This window comes from Pristiophorus japonicus, chromosome 1 (assembly GCF_044704955.1).
Source record: "Pristiophorus japonicus isolate sPriJap1 chromosome 1, sPriJap1.hap1, whole genome shotgun sequence".
Lineage (NCBI taxonomy): Eukaryota > Metazoa > Chordata > Chondrichthyes > Pristiophoridae > Pristiophorus > Pristiophorus japonicus.
This window is the reverse complement of record NC_091977.1, coordinates 521,772,773-521,791,390: the sequence shown is the minus strand read 5'-3', so window position 1 is coordinate 521,791,390 and position 18,618 is coordinate 521,772,773. Positions and strand designations below refer to the sequence as shown.

At 46.7% G+C, this 18,618-nt stretch overlaps 2 protein-coding genes across 2 annotated transcripts in view; one reads left to right on the top strand and one right to left on the bottom strand.

The window, feature by feature from the left end:
- The window catches only part of LOC139277603 (inositol monophosphatase 2-like), a 45,556-nt gene extending 40,741 nt beyond the window's left edge, over positions 1–4,815 (bottom strand). Inside the window, exon 1 of the mRNA XM_070896293.1 lies at positions 4,647–4,815. Coding sequence (XP_070752394.1) covers positions 4,647–4,733 — 87 coding nt within the window. The 5' untranslated portion in view covers positions 4,734–4,815. The remainder of the gene's footprint in view (positions 1–4,646) is intronic.
- LOC139277611 (centrosomal protein of 290 kDa-like) overlaps positions 4,484–18,618 on the top strand; it is a 55,138-nt gene continuing 41,003 nt past the window's right edge. The window contains exon 1 of the mRNA XM_070896316.1: positions 4,484–4,609. The gene's annotated coding sequence lies outside the window, so the exon portion shown is untranslated. The remainder of the gene's footprint in view (positions 4,610–18,618) is intronic.

Below are 18,618 nucleotides of genomic sequence, written 5' to 3'. Positions count from 1 at the left end.
CCACTGTAGTCCCCTTTGTTTAAGCATAGTACGCTCATTTGAGACATCCTCACCCTCAATCTGTATTATAAATTCAACCATACTGTGATCACTCATTCCGAGGGGATCTTTTATTAGGAGATCATTTATTATTCCTATCTCATTACACAGGACCAGATCTAAGATAGCTTGCTCCCTTGTAGGTTCTGTAACATACTGTTCTAAGAAACAATCCCGTATGCATTCTATGAATTCCTCCTCAAGGCTACCCCACGCGATTTGATTTGACCAATCGATATGTAGGTTAAAATCCCCCATGATTACTGCCGTTCCTTTTTCACATGCCTCCATTATTCCCTTGATTATTGTCCGCCCCACCGTGAAGTTATTATTTGGGGGCCTATAAACTACGCCCACCAGTGACTTTTTCCCCTTACTATCTTTAATCTCCACCCACAATGATTCAACATTTTGTTCATTAGAGCCAATATCATCTCTCACAATTGCCCTGATATCATCCTTTATTCACAGAGCTACCCCACCTCCTTTCCCTTCTTGTCTATCTTTCTGAATTGTAAGATACCCCTGTATATTTAATTCCCAGACTTGGCCACCCTGTAACCACGTTTCTGTAATGGCCACCAAATCATACCCATTTGTGTACCCACCAATAAATCCAACAGGCAATTCAGGAGAAACCTCTTTACGCAGAGAGTGGTTCAAATGTGGAACTTGCTACCACAGGGAGTAGTTGAGGCAAATAGCACAGATACATTTAAGGGGAACTGGAAAAAAACACGAGGGAGAAAGGAATAGAAGGTTATGCTGATAGGATGAGGTGAAGTAAGGTGGGAAGTGGCTTGTGTGGAGCATAAACACCTCCATAGACCAGTTGGGCCAAATGGCCTATTCCTGTGCTGTAATTCTGCTAATTTTACTCTTGCAGCACGCTGACAATTCCCAGCGGCCCATTAGAGGGCCAATCAGATAGGGAGGCATGTGGTTTGTATTGCCTCCAAAGGCACCTCTTCGGACCCATTAAAGGTTAGATCCTGGACACCAATGAAGATGCAGAGTCCTGTGCCTTTAGACTGACACTGTACCATTGGTAGGAATACTACAGGTCTGCTGCCATAGCACATTATTATGTGAACGAAACAATCGCCAGCACCTGAATCTCTTATTCAGAAGGATCCATGATTCGCTACACAATTTCAACCTCCAAATTAAACAATCACATGGAATTTGCAGCATAAAAACAGGGCATTTAGCCCAACAGGCCCATGCTGGTGTTTATGCTCCACACGAGCCTCTTCATCTCACCCCATCAGCATAACTTGTATTCCTTTCTCCCGCATGTGTTTATCAAGATTTCCCCTTAAATGCATCGATACTATTCGCCTCAACCACTCCCTGTGGTAGCGAGTTCCACATTCTCACCACTCTCTGGGTAAAACAAGTTTCTCCTGCGTTCCCTATTGGATTTATTGGTGATCATTTTATATTTATGTCCCCTAGTTTTAGACTCCCCCCAAAAGTGGAAACATCTTTTCTACATCTAGAGTACGTTTCTGCTTTGAACTACACTGCTATGTTTCTGCTCTGCACTACACTGGATTATACTGCTACGTTTCCGCACTGGACTACACTGGATTATAACGCTACATTTCCGCACTGGACTACACAGGATTATAACGCTACGTTTCCGCACTGGACTACACTGGATTATACCATAAGACTACCTGCTGCCTCTCCATCTCTGCTGCTAACGTTTATTTTTCCTTTTAACTGCGGCTGTGTCTGCTGAACTCGTTCGAGGGTAGTTCAGCTCTGCTGGCTTCTCACTAGCAGCTGCTGGTTCACTCGGTCTACCAGTTTCAACTTTCCCCTCTCCCTCACCTCCGACAATAGGTGTGAGGAGCTCATCGACTTCTTTGTCTCTAAAATTGAGACCGTCTGATCAGCTGCCTCTGCCACTTCCTTTCCTTCACTGAGCCCACTGGGCCAAACTTCCTCTAAGGATCCCCACTGTCCTAGCCCTGACATCATATCTTTCTCTCCAATCTCCCCTCGTGACCTCTCCGAGTTCATCCTGCCCATGAGACTCACTTCCTGCTCCCTTCACCCTATTCCCACCAAATTGTTGACCACCCAACTTCCTTTTCTGCCTCCCATGTTAGCCGACATTGTTAACGGTTCTCTCTCCTCAGGTACTGTCCCCCAACCCTTAAATCTGCCGCCTTCAGCCCTCTCCTCAAAAAAAACAACTCTCGACCCTTCCGTCCTTGTAAACTACCGCCCCGTCGCCAACCTCCCTTTCCTCTCCAAAGTCCTTGAAAGTATTGTTGCCTCCCAAATTCATGCCCATCTTTCCTGAAATTCCATGTTTGAATCCGTCCAATCCGGTTTCCACACCTGCCACAGTACTGAAAATGCTCTCATCAAAGTCACACATGACATCCTTTGTGACTGTGACAAAGGCAAACTATCCCTCCTCGTCCTTCTTGACTTGTCTGCAGCCTTTGACACAGTTGACCACTCCATCCTTTTCCAACGCCTCTCCACCGTCATCCAACTGGGTGGGACTGCACTCGCCTGGTTCCATTCTTGTCTATCTAATCGTAGCCAGAGAATCACCTGCAATGTCTTCTCTTCCCGCCCCAGCATCGTTACCTCTGGTGTTCCCCAAGATGTCCCCAAAGGATCTATCCTTGGTCCCCTCCTAATTCTTATCCACATGTGGCGACATCATCTGAATACAAACCGTCATCTTCCACGTGTACGCTGATGACATCCAGCTCCACCTCACCACCACTTCTCTCGACCCCTCCACGGTCTCTAAATTGTCAGACTGATTGTCCGACATCCAGTTCTGGATGAGCAGAAATTTTCTCCAATTGAATATTGGGAAGACCAAAGCCATTGTTTTCAGTCCCCGCCACAAACTCCATTCCCTAGCCACTGACTCCATCCCTCTCCCCAATTTCTGTCTGACACTGAACCACACTGTTCGCAACCTTGGGTGTCATATTTGACCCTGAGATGAGCTTCTGACCACATATCCGCAGCATAACCGAGACCGCCTAATACCACCTCCATAACATCGCCTGTCTCTGCCCTTGCACTGCTGAAACCCTCATCCATGCCTTTGTTATCTCTAGACTTGACTATTCCAACACACTGGCCTCTCACATTCTACCCTACGTAAACTAGGGGTGATTCAAAACTCAGCTGTCCGTGTCCTAACTCACACCAAGTCTCGCTCACCCATCACCCTGTGTTCACTGACCTACATTGGCTTCCAGTTAAGCAACGCATCTATTTCAAAATTCTCATCCTTTTTTCAAATTCCTCAATGGCCTCGCCCCTCCTTATCTCTGTAATCTCCCCCCCACCCCGGGAGTTGTCTGCACTCCTCTAATTCTGCCCTGTTGAGCATCCCTGATTATAATCGCTCAACCATTGGTGGCCGTGCCTTCTGTTGCCTGGGCCCCAAGCTCTGGAACTCCCTGCTTAAACCTCTCCACCTCTCCTTCCTCCTTCAAGACGCTCCTTAAAACCGACCTCTTTGACCAAGCTTTTGGTCACTTGTGCTAATTTCTACTTATGCTTGGTGTCAAATTTTTTTATTTCATAACACTCCTGTGAAACGGCTTGGGACATTTCACGATGTTAAAGGCGCTATATAAATACAAGTTACTGTTGTCTACCCTGTCAAAATCTTTCATGACCTTAAAGGCCTCTATTAGGTCATACCCCCTCTCTGCTCAGCCTTCTCTTTTCTAGAGAAAATAGCCCAGCCTGTTCAATCTTTCCTGATACTTATAACGTCTCAGTTCTGATACAATTCTTGTAAATCGTTTTATTGCACCTTCTATAATATGACTAGAACGATGCACAGCACTCCAAAGTGTGGTCTAATCTTCTTTCAGACTTCAACTAAGAGCATTTATGCAACCATTTCCAACGTCACTTTAATTTTTTTTAAATCAGGGCATAATATCTATTCCACAAACTATGTAAGGCTGCCGTTTATTATCAAGGTCTAGCTGACATTGATGAAGCACTCAAGCTTTGCTCATGGTCTATGAGGTCATCTAAACCAGAAACTATCGTGTCGCACCCAGTTGGGGTTTTTTTTTAAACAGGTACCTCCTTCCTGTTTTAAGTGCTTGCATGTTCTGTTAATATATTTACCGAAATACAGACAGGATGTCTGCTCCAGATCTTACAACATTAAACATCACGAACACACACACACCCATTACTGAATTTGAAATGTCAGTGGTACAATTCCTTTAACAAACTCCCCCTTCCTTCCTGACCTGTAGTTCCCTGCTGCAAACCATGCTTTATTTTGTGTTTAAAATCGAGTGTTTTTATAAAATTATTATTAAGCAACCAACCGACTCGAAAATTGGCCAGCAGCCAAAACTGACGTTTCAGTTCATTTCAACATGAAGTAGTTAGACCCCTCCCAAATGCAGAAGGGGTCATTCGGAGCAACAGGAAGCAGAAGGACTCCAAGTGCTTAGTTTATAAAAATAACAAATGAAAATAAGCCAAGGCGACATGTCCTGCCCTTTGCCGGTCGGCCTGGTAATCCGCTCGGGACTGCTGCTGCATTTGGGTACGTTACTCTTTCCCCTTTCTGATCCGGGACTCACCTGTCCGGCTTCCAGCGCTACCTGCACCGCCGCATGTAGGCAATCGTCCAGCGGCTGCTGGCAACGCCTCTCCCCCGACCCTGCCATCGCCCCCTTCCCTGGCGCTGGATGCGGTGCCTCTGCTGCAGTTTTGGTGAGGGTGGATGGATGGCTGCCCCTCTCTCTCTCTCTCACACACACTCACATACACACACAGTCTCTCTGCTGCTCTCTAGTGAGTATCCCAGCTATCAGCCCTCATTGCTCAAACTGCAGCTTCCCTTCTCCACAACATCTCTTGTGGCCTGTCCCTCCCTCCCCCCGCCATTGGCATTTGCCAGCTTCAGCTTTGGGGGTACGGTAGCATAGAGATTACATTCATCATCATCATCATCATCATCATAGGCAGTCCCTCGGAATCGAGCAAGACCTGCTTGCACTCTTAACATGAGTTCTTAGGTCTGTCCCACCTGTGACAGGGTCTGTGGCTCTCGTGTTGGACTGTTCAGCCACCAAAGAGCTCACTTTGGGAGTAGGAAGCAAGTCTTCCTCGATTCTGTGGGACTGACTATGATGATGATGTACAGTCCAATATGAGAGCCGCAGACTCTGTCACAGGTGGGACAGATAGTCGTTGAGGGAAGGGGTGGGTGGGACTGGTTTGCCGCACGCTCCTTCCGCTGCCTGCGCTTGATTTCTGCACACTCTCGGCGACGAGACTCGAGGAGCTCAACGCCATCCTGGATCCGCTTCCTCCACTTGGGGCGGTCTATGGCCAGGGACTCCCAGGTGTCAGTGGGGATGTTGCACTTTATCAGGGAGGCTTTGAGGGTGTCCTTGTAACGTTTCCTCTGCCCACCTTTGGCTCGTTTGCCGCGATGAAGTTGCTTTGGGAGTCTCGTGTCTGACATGTGAACTATGTGGCCTGCCCAGCGGAGCTGAACGAGTGTGCTCAGTGCTTCAATGCTGGGGATGTTGGCCTGGTCGAGGACGCTAATGTTGGTGCGTCTGTCCTCCCAGGGGATTTGTAGGATCTTGCTGAGACATCGTTGGTGATATTTTTCCAACGACTTGAGGTGTTTACTCTACATGGTCCACGTCCCCCAGGCATCAAGATCCACGGCGCGGCCCTGGACACCGTGGACCACTTCCCATATCTCGGGAGCCTCCTATCAACAAGAGCAGGCATTGACAATAAGATCCAACACTGCCTCCAGTGCGCCAGTGCAGCCTTCGGCCGCCTGAGGAAAAGAGTGTTTATCTGTTTTTTGCCTCTCCCAGGAGATCACATGGCTCCGGTTGGGATGGAGTGTAGAATGTTTCAGTATAAGGGGTGTCGCAGTTGCGTGGGGCGGCCTGGTTGGGCCAGATGCTCTTTCCCTGTCCGCCATTGTTCATTGTTCATAGGTTTATATGTAACCTGCAGGGCTGCTGACCGAGGGTCGTGCGGCTCTTTGTCGGCCGGTGTGGACACGATGGGCCGAAATGGCCTCCTTCTGCGCTGTAAATTTCTATGTTTCTATATTTATGGCTGAGAGCAGCATTGTATCGCTGCAATCCACTGCAGATTAACCTGCCTAGTGATTCCATCACATCTAATCCTTCAGTGACCCTTGGGTATCCAGCTCCTGATCCCATGTCAAAATGCTTCTGTGCAGCTTTAAGCATTATCCTACATGGTGTCAAAAACCGAATACAGTATAAAGAGCGGGGACATATAGCGAGTGTGCTGATATTTTGCTTGCATCCAGTGGCCCTGCCATGCACAATAGTGATCCACTTGCAAAGTCTGTTGTCAATTTACACCTGATTTGTTCAAATATCATATTCATAAAACAGCAACAAATCAAGTCGAATCATGGAATGATACAGCACAGAGGGAGGCCATTCGGCCCATCGTGCCTGTGAAAGAGCGATTCAATTAGTCCCACTCCCCTCCCCTTTCCTCACCCCATCAACTATCTATCCAGTTCTCTTTTGAAAGTTATTACTGAATCTACATCCATCACCCTTTCGGGCAGGGCATTCCAGATGATAACACCTCACTGCGTAAAAAACATCTTCTCAGCTCGCCTCTGGTTCCTTTGCCAATTATCTTAAATCTTTATCTTTTAGTTATCCACCTTTCTTCCACTGGAAACAGTTTCTCCTTATTTACTCTATCAAAACCTTCATGATTTTCAACACCTCTGTTAAATCTCCCCTTAACCTTCTCTCTCCTTCAGTCCCCCGGAGTCGAGGATGACTTGCTTCCACACTAATATGAGCTCGCATGTGACTGATGAGTCCAATGTGGGACCTACAGTCCCTGTCACAGGTGGGGCAGACTGTGGTTGGAGGGATAGGTGGGTGGGGTCCTTGGGTTATCGTGCGTTCCTTCCACTGTTTGCGTTTGGCTTCCGTGTGCTCCCAACAAACAGACTCGAGGTGTTCGACGCCTTCCCAGATGCTTCTCCTCCATTTTGAGTGGTCTTGGGCCAGGGATTCCCAGGTGTCGGTGGGGATGTTGCACTTTTTCAAGGAGGCTTTGAGGATGTCCTTGAAGCGTTTCCTCTGCCCACCTGGGGCTCGCTTGCTGTGTCGGAGCTCTGAGTAGAGCGCTTGTTTTGGGAGTCTAGTATCGGGCATGCGGACGATGTGGCCTGTCCATCGGAGCTGATCGAGAGTGGTCAAAGCTTCGATGCTGGGGATATTGGCCTGAGCGAGAACACTGACGTTGGTGCGCCTATCCCGTCAATGGATTTGCAGGATCTTGCGGAGGCAGCATTGGTGGTACTTCTCCAGTGCTTTGAGGTGCCTGCTGTACATAGTCCATGTCTCTGAAGCATATAGGAGGGAGGGTTTGAGGTCCTGGTCTTCAAACACTCTCTCTCTCAAGCGACCGAAGGCTGCACTGGTACACTGAAGGCAGTGTTGGACTTCGGCATCGACATCTGACTTGTTGACAGGATGTTCCTGAGGTACGGAAAATGGTCCACGTTGTCCAAGGCCTTGTTGTGGATTTTGATAATCAGGGGGCTGTGTGGCGGGGGCAGGTTGGTAGAGAACCTTTGTCTTACGGATGTTTAGTGTAAGGCCCAGACTCTCATACACTTCGGTGAAGGTGTTGACGATGGTTTGGAGTTTGGCCTCCGAGTGTGCGCAAATGCAAGCGTCGTCAGCGTACTGTAATTCAGTGACAGAGAATGGGACAACCTTGGATCTGGACTAGAGGCAACGGAGGTTGAACAGTTTCCCGTTTGTTCTGTAGATTAGCTCCACTCCAGCGGGGAGCTTACTGAGGGTGAGATGGAGCGTTGCAGCAAAGAAGATCGAGAAGAGCGTTGGTGCGATGACACAGCCTTGCTTGACCCTGGTCTGCACATGTATTGGGTCTGTGGTGGATCCGTTGGTCAGGATCATGGCTTGCATGTCATCGCGAAACAGGCGGAGGATCGTGACGAACCTTTGAGGGCAGCCGAATTTGAGGAGGACGCTCCATAATCCCTCACGGTTGACAGTGTCGAAGGCCTTTGTGAGGTCAAAGAAGGCCATGTACACTGGTTGGTGCTGCTCCCTGCATTTTCCTTGAATGTGAAGCGCGGTGAAGATCATGACCGTTGTGCCCCTTAGTGAGTGGAATCCGCCACTGGGAGAAGGCAATTGAGGGGGATTATTGCGATGACTTTCCCTGTGGCAAACAGCAGGGAAACATCTCTGTAATTACCACAATTGGACTTGTCACCTTTCATGAAGGTGGTCACGATTACAGCATCTCTGAGATCCCCTGGCATGCTCCCCTCCTCCTCATTTACCTTAACCTTCTCTGCTCTAAGGAGAACAAACCCAGCTTCTCGAGTCCCTCTGCATAACTGAAGTCCCGCATCCCTGGTACCATTCCAGTAAATCTCCACGCACCCTCTCCAAGGCCTTCACAGCCTTCCCAAAGTGCGGTGATCCTAAAACTGAAAAGTATCATCTTTGTTGATACAAGTGCCAGCTGTGGCTCAGTGGTAGCACACTCACCTCTGAGCTAGAAGGTTGTGGGTTCAAGTCTCACTCCAGGGACTTGAACACAAAAACCCAGACTGACAGTCCCAGTGCAGTGCTGAGGGAGCATTTCACTATTGGAGGTGCCATCTTTCGGATGAGGCATTAAACCGAGGCCCCTTCTGCCCTCCTCAAGTGGACGCAAACGATCCCACGGCACTATTTCGAAAAGGAGCAGGGGAGTTATCACTGGTGTCATGGCCAATATTTAATCCCTCAATCAACATAACAAACAAACAGTTTATCTGGTCATTATCACATTGCTGTTTGTGGGAGCTTTCTTCGTGGACAAGACCAAGGGAAGGCGCAGGACGGGCCAATAGCGAGGTTGTGAGGCTCACACTGCGTACTGTGAACTCCATGTAGAGAGAGGTCCTGTGGGAAGGAGGACAGGAGGAGTATGTTTGAGCTTGTGTGGGGTACTGAGGTGAACGATCAGACATGATCTTATTGAATAGTGGTGCAGGCTCGAAGGGCCGAATGGCCTACTCCTGCACCTATTTTCTATGTTTCTAAGTTTCTATGTGTATGTATTGGCACATGCAGCGGAGCTTGGTCTCCAGTCGCCTTGGATCCCCTTGCCACTGGACCAAGACTTTGCTCCGTCAAGCCCGTGTGGTGGCTGGTGTGCAACGGCCACCCCACATTAAAAGAATTCACGCACAGGCATCTTCCACCATTTTAAATTAGTTCATAAGTCACCTGAGAACTCATTTTTAGTGTGGACGCAAGTTACCCTCGACCCCGAGGATCTGCCTATGATGATTGATCTTGTTCGCAAGTTGACTTCCTACATTACAATAGTGACTACACTGCAAAAGTACTTCATTGGCTGCAAAGCGCTTTGAGACATCCGGTGGTCGTGAAAGGCGCTATATAAATCCAAGTCTTTCTTTTTATCAAAACCCTTCATGATTTTGAAGACCTCTATTAAATCTCCTCTTAACCTTCTCCGCTCTAAGGAGAACAACCCCAGCTTCTCCAGTCCCTCCGCATAACTGAAGTCCCGCATCCCTGGTACCATTCTAGTAAATCTCCCAGCACCCTCTCCAAGGCCTTGACATCCTTCCTAGAGTGCGGTGTTCATAAAGCTGAAAATTATCATCTTTGTTTTAAGAAAAGCTTATAATTGACCTTGGGATGTGTCTAATCACTGGATCCAGGGCAGTGGACAGCCAGATGCAGAGCTGTAACACCTGCAGCTACCAGGCTCCACAGGACTTGCACATTCAGTGATAGTAACAGTCAATTGTTGCCTGAAATTTGGCTCTACCTTCTAGTACGCATGTTGCAATTCTGGGGACAGTGGTGTGAAATTGGCTCCCGGTCCGGCAATGCCTTCATTTTAAAATTCTCATCCTTGTTTTCAAATTCCTTCACACTCCCTCCCTAAGTCTGCAGCCTTTTCCGCCCCTACAAGCCTTCTCCAGTTCTGGCTTCTTGAGCATACCTTGATTTTAATCACTCCAAACTTGTCGGTCGTGCCTTCTGCTGCTGAGGCCCCAAGTTCTGGAACTCCCTCCCTAAATCTCTCCGCCTCTCTACCTCTCTCTCCTCCTTTAAAACGCTCCTTAAAACCTACCTCTTTGACCAAACTTTTGGTCACCTGCCCTGATATCTCCTTCTGTAGTTCGGTGTCCAATTTTGTCTGATTAAGCTCCTGTGAAGCGCCTTGGGACATTTTATTTTGTTAAAGGTGCTATATAAATACAAGTTGTTGTTGTATGATACGGAGTACAATGCAGCACTGCCTCCACTTCAGCTGCCATCAAAGAGCGGGAGGCTGGGGGCAGTCAGGTGCTGGGTCGCTCCGCCGTTTTCCGAATGGGTCGAGCTGCCTTCTGAGCTTTTCCAAAGGCTTTTGCAATGTTTGTCCCCCTATTCTGATGCTCCCCTTTAATTGTCCCCTTTCCTTTCAATTTCACTTGCATGCAATTTCCTGTTTCCACCGCGAGTGTTACTCCCTGCACTCATCCTGAAGCTACGCAAATAAACTATCCTCATAAACCTGGGTGCAAACCATACGCTTTCATCTGAGTCTGTCTAAAACCCACCACGACCATGAAAAATCTGTGTTCGCATACTTTAGGCAGAAACCGTGTTCTACTTCATTATCTAATTCCGTATCCCCAAGTTTGCATGCAGTAACACAAGAACACAAGAAGATAAGAAATAGGAGCAAGAGTAGGCAATTTGGCCCCTCGAGCCTGCTCCGCCATTTAATAGGGCCATGGCTGACCTTTGACTTCAACACTTTCCTGCACTATCCCCATATCCTTTGATTCCCTTAATATCCAAAAATCTATCGATCTCTGTCTTGAATATACTCAACGACAGCCTCCACTGCCCTCTGGGGAACAGAATTCCAAAGATTCACCACTCTCTGACTGAAGAAATTTCTCCTCGTCTCAATCCCAAATAGCCGACCCTTTATTCTGAGACTGCAACCCCTGGTTCTGGACTCCCCAGCCCGGGGAAACATCCTCCCTGCATCTACTCTCTCAAGTCCTGGAAGAATTTTGTATGTTTCAATGAGATCACTTCTCATTCTTCTAAACTTCAGAGAATGTAGGCTTAGTCTATTCAATCTCTCCTCATAGGACAATCCCCCAATCCCAGGAATCAGTCTGGTGAATCTCCGTTGCACTCCCTCTATGGCAAGTATATCTTTCATAGAAACATAGAAAATAGGTGCAGGAGTAGGCCATTCGGCTCTTCGAGCCTGCACCGCCATTCAATGAGTTCATGGCTGAACATGCAACTTCAGTACCCCATTCCTGCTTTCTCGCCATACCCCTTGATCCCCCGAATAGTAAGGACTACATCTAACTCCTTTTTGAATATATTTAGTGAATTGGCCTCAACAACTTTCTGTGGTAGAGAATTCCACAGGTTAACAACTCTCTGAGTGAAGAAGTTTCTCCTCATCTCTGTCCTAAATGGCTTACCCCTTATCATTAGACTGTGACCCCTGGTTCTGGACTTCCCCAACATTGGGAACATTCTTCCTGCATCTAACCTGTCTAAACCCGTCAGAATTTTAAACGTTTCTATGAGATCCCCTCTCATTCTTCCGAACTCCAGTGAGTACAAGCCCAGTTGATCCAGTCTTTCTTGATATGTCAGTCCCGCCATCCCGGGAATCAGTCTGGTGAACCTTCGCTGCACTCTCTCAATAGCAAGAATGTCCTTCCTCAAGTTAGGAGACCAAAACTGTGCACAGTACTCCAGGTGCGGTCTTGATTGCAGCAAGACATCTTTACCCTTATACTCAAATCCTCTTGTAATAAAGGCCAACATACTATTTGCTTTCTTAATTGCTTGCTGTTAACGATGAGATGTAGAATGGCAAGATCATGTTGTGGCATTTTAAGATCATGTATTTACTGCACAGTCTTGTTTATGTAAATGTATTACATTTAAAAGCTGGTAATGCTGTTGTTTAACTGATATCTATGTGCCAACCAATAAAAGAGAATAGCTTTTCTGTTGCATCATCGAAACAATTCATCTGCTGGATGCAAAGTCAGCCGGAAAAGCAGGCTGACTGAAGAAATTCAAATCCCACATATTATGTGTTTTGTTTGAATGATAGTGGGACCTGTTGGCAAAGACACTATATCTAGAAAAATGCAACTTGCCTACTCAGTCATGAATATGTTAAGCTGTTACTTTTAATTCAGCCCCTTTTTAAAATGTTCATTCCGACCCATCTCTCTGCCTTTCATAGTAGCATGTGCCGCTTTACAGATGAGAGAGAAGGATGAGACTAAACTCTGTTTTAATCACAATCATGATATTTCTTTCAGATGATAGTACAGTAAGTGTGCAGTAGGGGGCTCCACACTACAGGGTAGCCCCTCGCCTCTGAGTCACAAGGTTGTGGGTTCAAGTCCCACTCCAGACACTTGAGCACAAAAAAAATCTAGGTTGATACTCCAGTGCAGTGCTGAGGGAGCGCTGCACTGCCCGAGGTGCCGTCTTTCGGATGAAACGTTAAACCGAGGCCCCATCTGTTCTCTCAGGTGGACATAAAAGATCTCATGACACTATTTCGAAGAAGAGCAGGGGAGGTATCCCCGGTGTCCTGGCCAATACTTATCCCTCAATCAACATCACTAAAAACACAGATTATCTGGTCATTGTCACATTTGCTGTTTGTGGGAGCTTGCTGTGCACTAATTGACTGCTCGATTTCACATGTTACAACAGTGACTACTCTCCAAAAGTACTTGATTGGCTGTAAAGCACTTTGGGATGTCCTGAGGTCGTGAATGGCGCTATATGAGTGGAAGTCTTTTCTTTTTACTTAGTATAATTGCATCTGAAAGCAATATCAGTGCCACTTGAATGCAATAGTCTTTTAATATTTGTGCTTATTATCTTTTTAACATTTTTTTTAATGACTTACGTGCATGTTAAAGGAACAGTAAAGAATTGTGAAAATTCTGTGATATTATCACCATAGCAAATTAAGTTTTATTATTTTTATAATTCTGCCATATCTATCAAGTTTTAAATCCATTACCTGTCTAGTATCTGTTAGGAGGTATATGGATGCTGTAAAAGTTAACAATTGCTCCTGCAGAGTCTTTCTTGGCAAAGTAGACAGTCTGTTTTTATTTCAGATTCCAGCATCCGCAGTATTTTGCTTCTGTATTAGTCTTTAATTCACTGCCACTTCTCTTCCAGGAATGCCCACCTTGAAGAAGTTCTGCTCTTCCCTCAGATGGGATTTCCGTTTGTCTCTTTTACCTTATTCATTTTCATTGCTTTCTGTTGTACATGCAGACTATGGATGTACTCTCTGTGTAGTCACTGTGTGGTTGCAAAAGATGGAGACTTGTTTACCTGATCTACTATCAATAAGGTTTAAACTGAGTACATACATGCTGGCACCACTAGAGGGTGCAACTGGTGGAGACCGGGGTTTCCTGCCCTGATGGCTGGGCCCAGTATAAAAGGCTGCACACCATACCTGTGCCTCACTCTAGAGTTTAGAATAAAGGACCAAGGTCACTGCAGTTTGTGTACAACACATTGCCTCGTGGAGTCATTCATAAGTACATTACAGACATAATACTTTCTGTTTTCCTTCTCGTGTTTGATCAAATATCTGCCAAAACTCGCTTTCACAGCCACATCTCTTTCCTCAGCAAAAAGCCAGTTCTGACGAAGTGTCATCAACCTGAAATGTGAACTCTGCTTCTCTCTCCACAGATGCTGCCTGACCTGCTGAGTATTTCCAGCATTTTCTATTTTTATTTCTGGCTGAGGACCATTTCTGTTCACTGCGTATATCAATGATTTGGAGATAGGCCGAGAAGGCGTGGTGCCCAAATTTGCTGTTGATACCAAGATAGGAGACCAAAGGATTATTGATAAAATAAGTTGAATAAAATAAGGGGCAAAAACACGAAGGCAGAATATTATCTGAATGGTGGCAGATTGGGAAAAGAGGAGGTGCAACGAGACCTGGGTGTCATGGTTCATCAATCAATGAAAGTGGGCATGCAGGTACAGCAGGCGGTGAAGAAGGCAAATGGTATGTTGGCCTTCATAGCTCGGGGATTTGAGTATAGCAGCAGGGAGGTCTTGCTGCAGTTGTACAGGGCCTTAGTGAGGCCTCACCTGGAATATTGTGTTCAGGTTTGGTCTCCTAATCTGAGGAAGGACGTTCTTGCTATTGAGGGAGTGCAGCGAAGGTTCACCAGACTAGTTCCAGGGATGGCTGGACTGTCATATGAAGGGATTGGATCGACTGGGCCTCTATTCACTGGTGTTTAGAAGGATGAGAGGGGATCTCATAGAAACATATAAGATTCTGACGGGACTGGACAGGTTAGATGCGGGAAGAATGTTCCCGACATTGGGGAAGTCCAGAACCAGGGGACATAGTCTTAGGATAAGGTGTAGGCCATTTAGGACTGAGATGAGGAGAAACTTCTTCACTCAGAGAGTTGTTAACCTGTGGAATTCCCTGCCGCAGGGAGTTGTTGATGCCAGTTCATTGGATATATTCAAGAGGGAGTTAGATATGGCCCTTACGGCTAAAGGGATCAAGGTGTATGGAGAGAAAGCGGGAAAGGGGTACTGAGGGAATGATCAGCCATGATCTTATTGAATGGCGGTGCAGGCTCAAAGGGCCGAATGGCCTACTCCTGCACTTATTTTCTATGTTTCTATGAAAAGTGGCAGCTTAAATTCAATGTAAGCGTGAGGTGATGCATTTTTGTTAAAAAAAAACAAGTGTTTTATTCTGAATTGAATCGGTTTGCTGGTGTGGAACAGAGGGATTCAGAGGTACAGATTCATCTGATATTGAAGGCAGCCCCTCAGGTTTAAAAGGCTGTGTAGAAAAGCTAATAGAATTATAAATTTTATCACAAGAAGTATAGATATAAAAGTCAAGAGGTAATGGTGAGCCTAAAAGACCTCAGTTTGAGTACTGTGTGCACTATCGGGCTCCACACCATGTGAAAGATATTGAGGCTTTAGAGAGGATACATAGGATTACATCGGATATACGGCACAGAAACAGGCCATTCGGTCAACCAGTCCATGTCGACGTTTATGCTCCACTCGAGCCCCCTCCCGTCTTTCCTCATTTAAATCTATCACCATAACCCTCTATTCCCTTCTCCCTCATACCCTTGTCTAGCCTCCACTTAAATGCATCGATACAATTCGCTTCAACCCACTCCCTGTGGTAGTGAGTTCCACATTCTCACCTCTCTTTGGGTAAAGAAGCTTCTTCCGAATTCCCTACTGGATTTCTTGGTGACTATCTTATATTGATGGCCTCTAGTTCTGCTCTTCCCCACAAATGGAAACATTCTCTCTGTATCCATTCTATCAAAACCTTTCATAATTTTAAAGACCTCTATTAGGTCACCCCCTCAGCCTTCTTTTTTCAAGAGAACAGAGACCCAGCCTGTTCATCTTTCCTGATATGTATACCCTCGCATTTCTGGTATCATCCTCTGCAGATTCACTGGGATTCTGCCTAATATGACGGAATACAAATATGGCGAAAGACATATAATTTGGAGTAATGCAAGTTACGGAGGAATATAATCGAAGGGTTTCAAATGATGAAAGGATGGGACAGGGTGGCTAGAAGCAGATTGTACCCAATAGTTGAGGTCAAGACGAGAGGCCAAAGATACAAGATTAAATGTAAAAGATTTGGAACAGAGGGCAGGAGGAACTTCCTGACAGTTACTGTTAAATATGTAAACTTGTATTTACGCTGTACAGCCACCAGAGGGCTCATCCCCTAGCGTCCCAAGGGATCCCATAATCACTTGGGAGCACAGGTATTTAAGGAGGTCTCACAGGTTGGAGAGGCGCTCTAGAGACTTGCAATAAAAGACTAAGGTCACACTTTACTTTGAGCTCACAGTGTTCAGTCTGACTCTTTCCCCATACATACCAACTGGCGACGAGATACAGATAGCAAACCCAAAGATGCAGAGAACAGTGGGCATCCTGGAGAAATTCTCGGAGGGAGATGATTGGGAAACCTTGGTGGAGCGACTCGACCAATACTTCGTGGCCAATGAGCTAGATGGGGAAGAGAACGCTGCCAAATGAAGGGCGATCCTCCTCACCGTCTGTAGGGCACCAATGTATGGCCTCATGAAGAATCTGCTCACTCCAGCGAAACCCACGGAGAAATCATACGACGATTTGTGCACAATGGTCCGAGAGCATTTGAACCCGAAGGAAAGCGTTCTGATGGCGAGGTACCGGTTCTACACCTACAAAAGGTCTGAAGGCCAGGAAGTGGCGAGTTATGTCGCCGAGCTAAGACGCCTTGAAGGACATTTGGAGCACATGCTCAGAGACTTTTTCGTACTTGGTATTGGCCACGAAACCATACTTCGCAAACTTTTGACTGTAGCGACCCCAACCTTGAGTAAGGCCATAGCGATAGCCCAGGCGTTCATTGCCACCAGTGACAATACTAAGCAAATCTCTCAGCACACAAGTGCTGCTACAAGTACTGTGAACAAAGTGATGTTGTTTTCGAATCGCAACGTACAGGGCAGGTCACACGTCCGCAGATGTCTCAGAGTCCACCATCAAGGGTGATGAATGCAAGGCCATTAACACCTTGTTGGCGCTGCAGGGGTGATCATCATTTCCATTCATGCCGATTCAAAGGGTACGTTTGCAAAACCTGGTGGAACAATGGGACACCTTCAACGAGTGTGCAGGCGAGCTGCTAAGCCTGTTAAACCTGCAAACCACCATGTGCAGAGGAGGACAGATCCATGGAGGATCACGATGAACCAGAGCCTCAGACCAAGGAGGCAGATGTACATGGGAATGCATACATTCATCACGAATTGTCCCTCGATAATGCTGAAGGTTGAACTAAATAGACTCCCGGTATCAATGGAGCTGGACACAGGCGTGAGCCAGTCCATCATGGGCAAAAAGACTTTCGAAAAGATTGTGGTGCAACAAGGCCTCAAGGCCAGTCTTAACTCCAATTCGTACGAAACTAAGAACTTGCACGAAAGAACTGATTCCTGTAATTGGCAGTGCTACTGTAAACATCTCTTACGACGGAGCGTTGCACAAGCTACCACTCTGGGTGGTACCGGGCGATGGTCCCACGCTGCTCAGCAGGAGCTGGCTGGGAAAGATACGCTGGAACTGCGACGACGTCCGAGCGCTATCGCCCACTGACGACACTTCGTGTGCCCAGGTCTTAAACAATTTCCCTTCGCTGTTTGAACCAGGCATTGGGAAATTCCAAGGAGCAAAAGTGAAGATCCACCTAATTCCGGGGGCGCGACCCATCCATCACAAGGTGAGAGCAGTACCATACATGATGAGAGAAAGTGTAGAGATCGAGCTAGACCGGCTGCAACGAGAGGGCATCATTTCACCGATCGAGTTCAATGAGTGGGCCAGCCCAATCATTCCTGTCCTCAAGGGAGACGGCACCGTCAGAACCTGTGGCGATTACAAAGTAACTATCAATTTTTTCTCCCTGCAGGATCAATAACCACTACCCAAGGCTGACGACCTCTTTGCAACGCTGGCGGGAGGAAAGACTTTCACGAAGCTGGATCTGACTTCAGCCTTCATGACGCAGGAACTGGAGGAATCATCAAAGGGCCTCACCTGCATCAATACGCACAAAGGTCTTTTTATTTATAACAGATGCCCATTTGGAATTCGATCAGCGGCGGCGATATTCCAGAGAAACATGGAAAGCTTACTGAAGTTGGTCCCGCACACCGTGGTCTTCCAGGATGACATCTTGGTCACAGGTCAGAACACAGCCGAGCATCTGCACAACCTGGAGAAGGTTCTTAGTCGACTCAACCACGTGGGGCTCAGGTTAAAATGCTTGAAGTGCATTTTCCTAGTGCCTGAAGTGGAGTTCTTGGAAAGGAGGATTGCGGCGGACGGCATCAGGCCCACTAATGCAAAGATGGAGGCAATCTAGAATGCACCGAGGCCACAGAACGTGACGGAGCTGCAGTTGTTTCTGGAACTCCTGAACTACTTGGGTACCTTCTTACCGGGTCTCAGCACTCTGTTAGAACCACTACATGTCTTACTATGGAAAGGGGACGAATGGGTTTGGAGCAAAAGCCAAGAAAATGCCTTTGTAAAAGTGAGAAAATTGTTATGTTCAAACAAATTGCTTGTGTTGTATGATCCATGTAATCGTTTGGTACTAGCATGTGATGCGTCGTCATATGGCGTCGGCTGTGTATTGCAACAAGCTAATGATTATGGAAAACTGAAACTGGTTGCTTATGCATCCAGGAGTCTGTCTAAGGCTGAGAGAGCCTACAACATGATTGAGAAAGAAACGTTAGCGTGTGTCTATGGGGTAAAGAAAATGCATCAATATCTGTTTGAGCTAAGATTCGAATTGGAAATTGACGATAAGCCACTCATATCCCTGTTTTTCTGAGAGTAAAGGAATAAATAC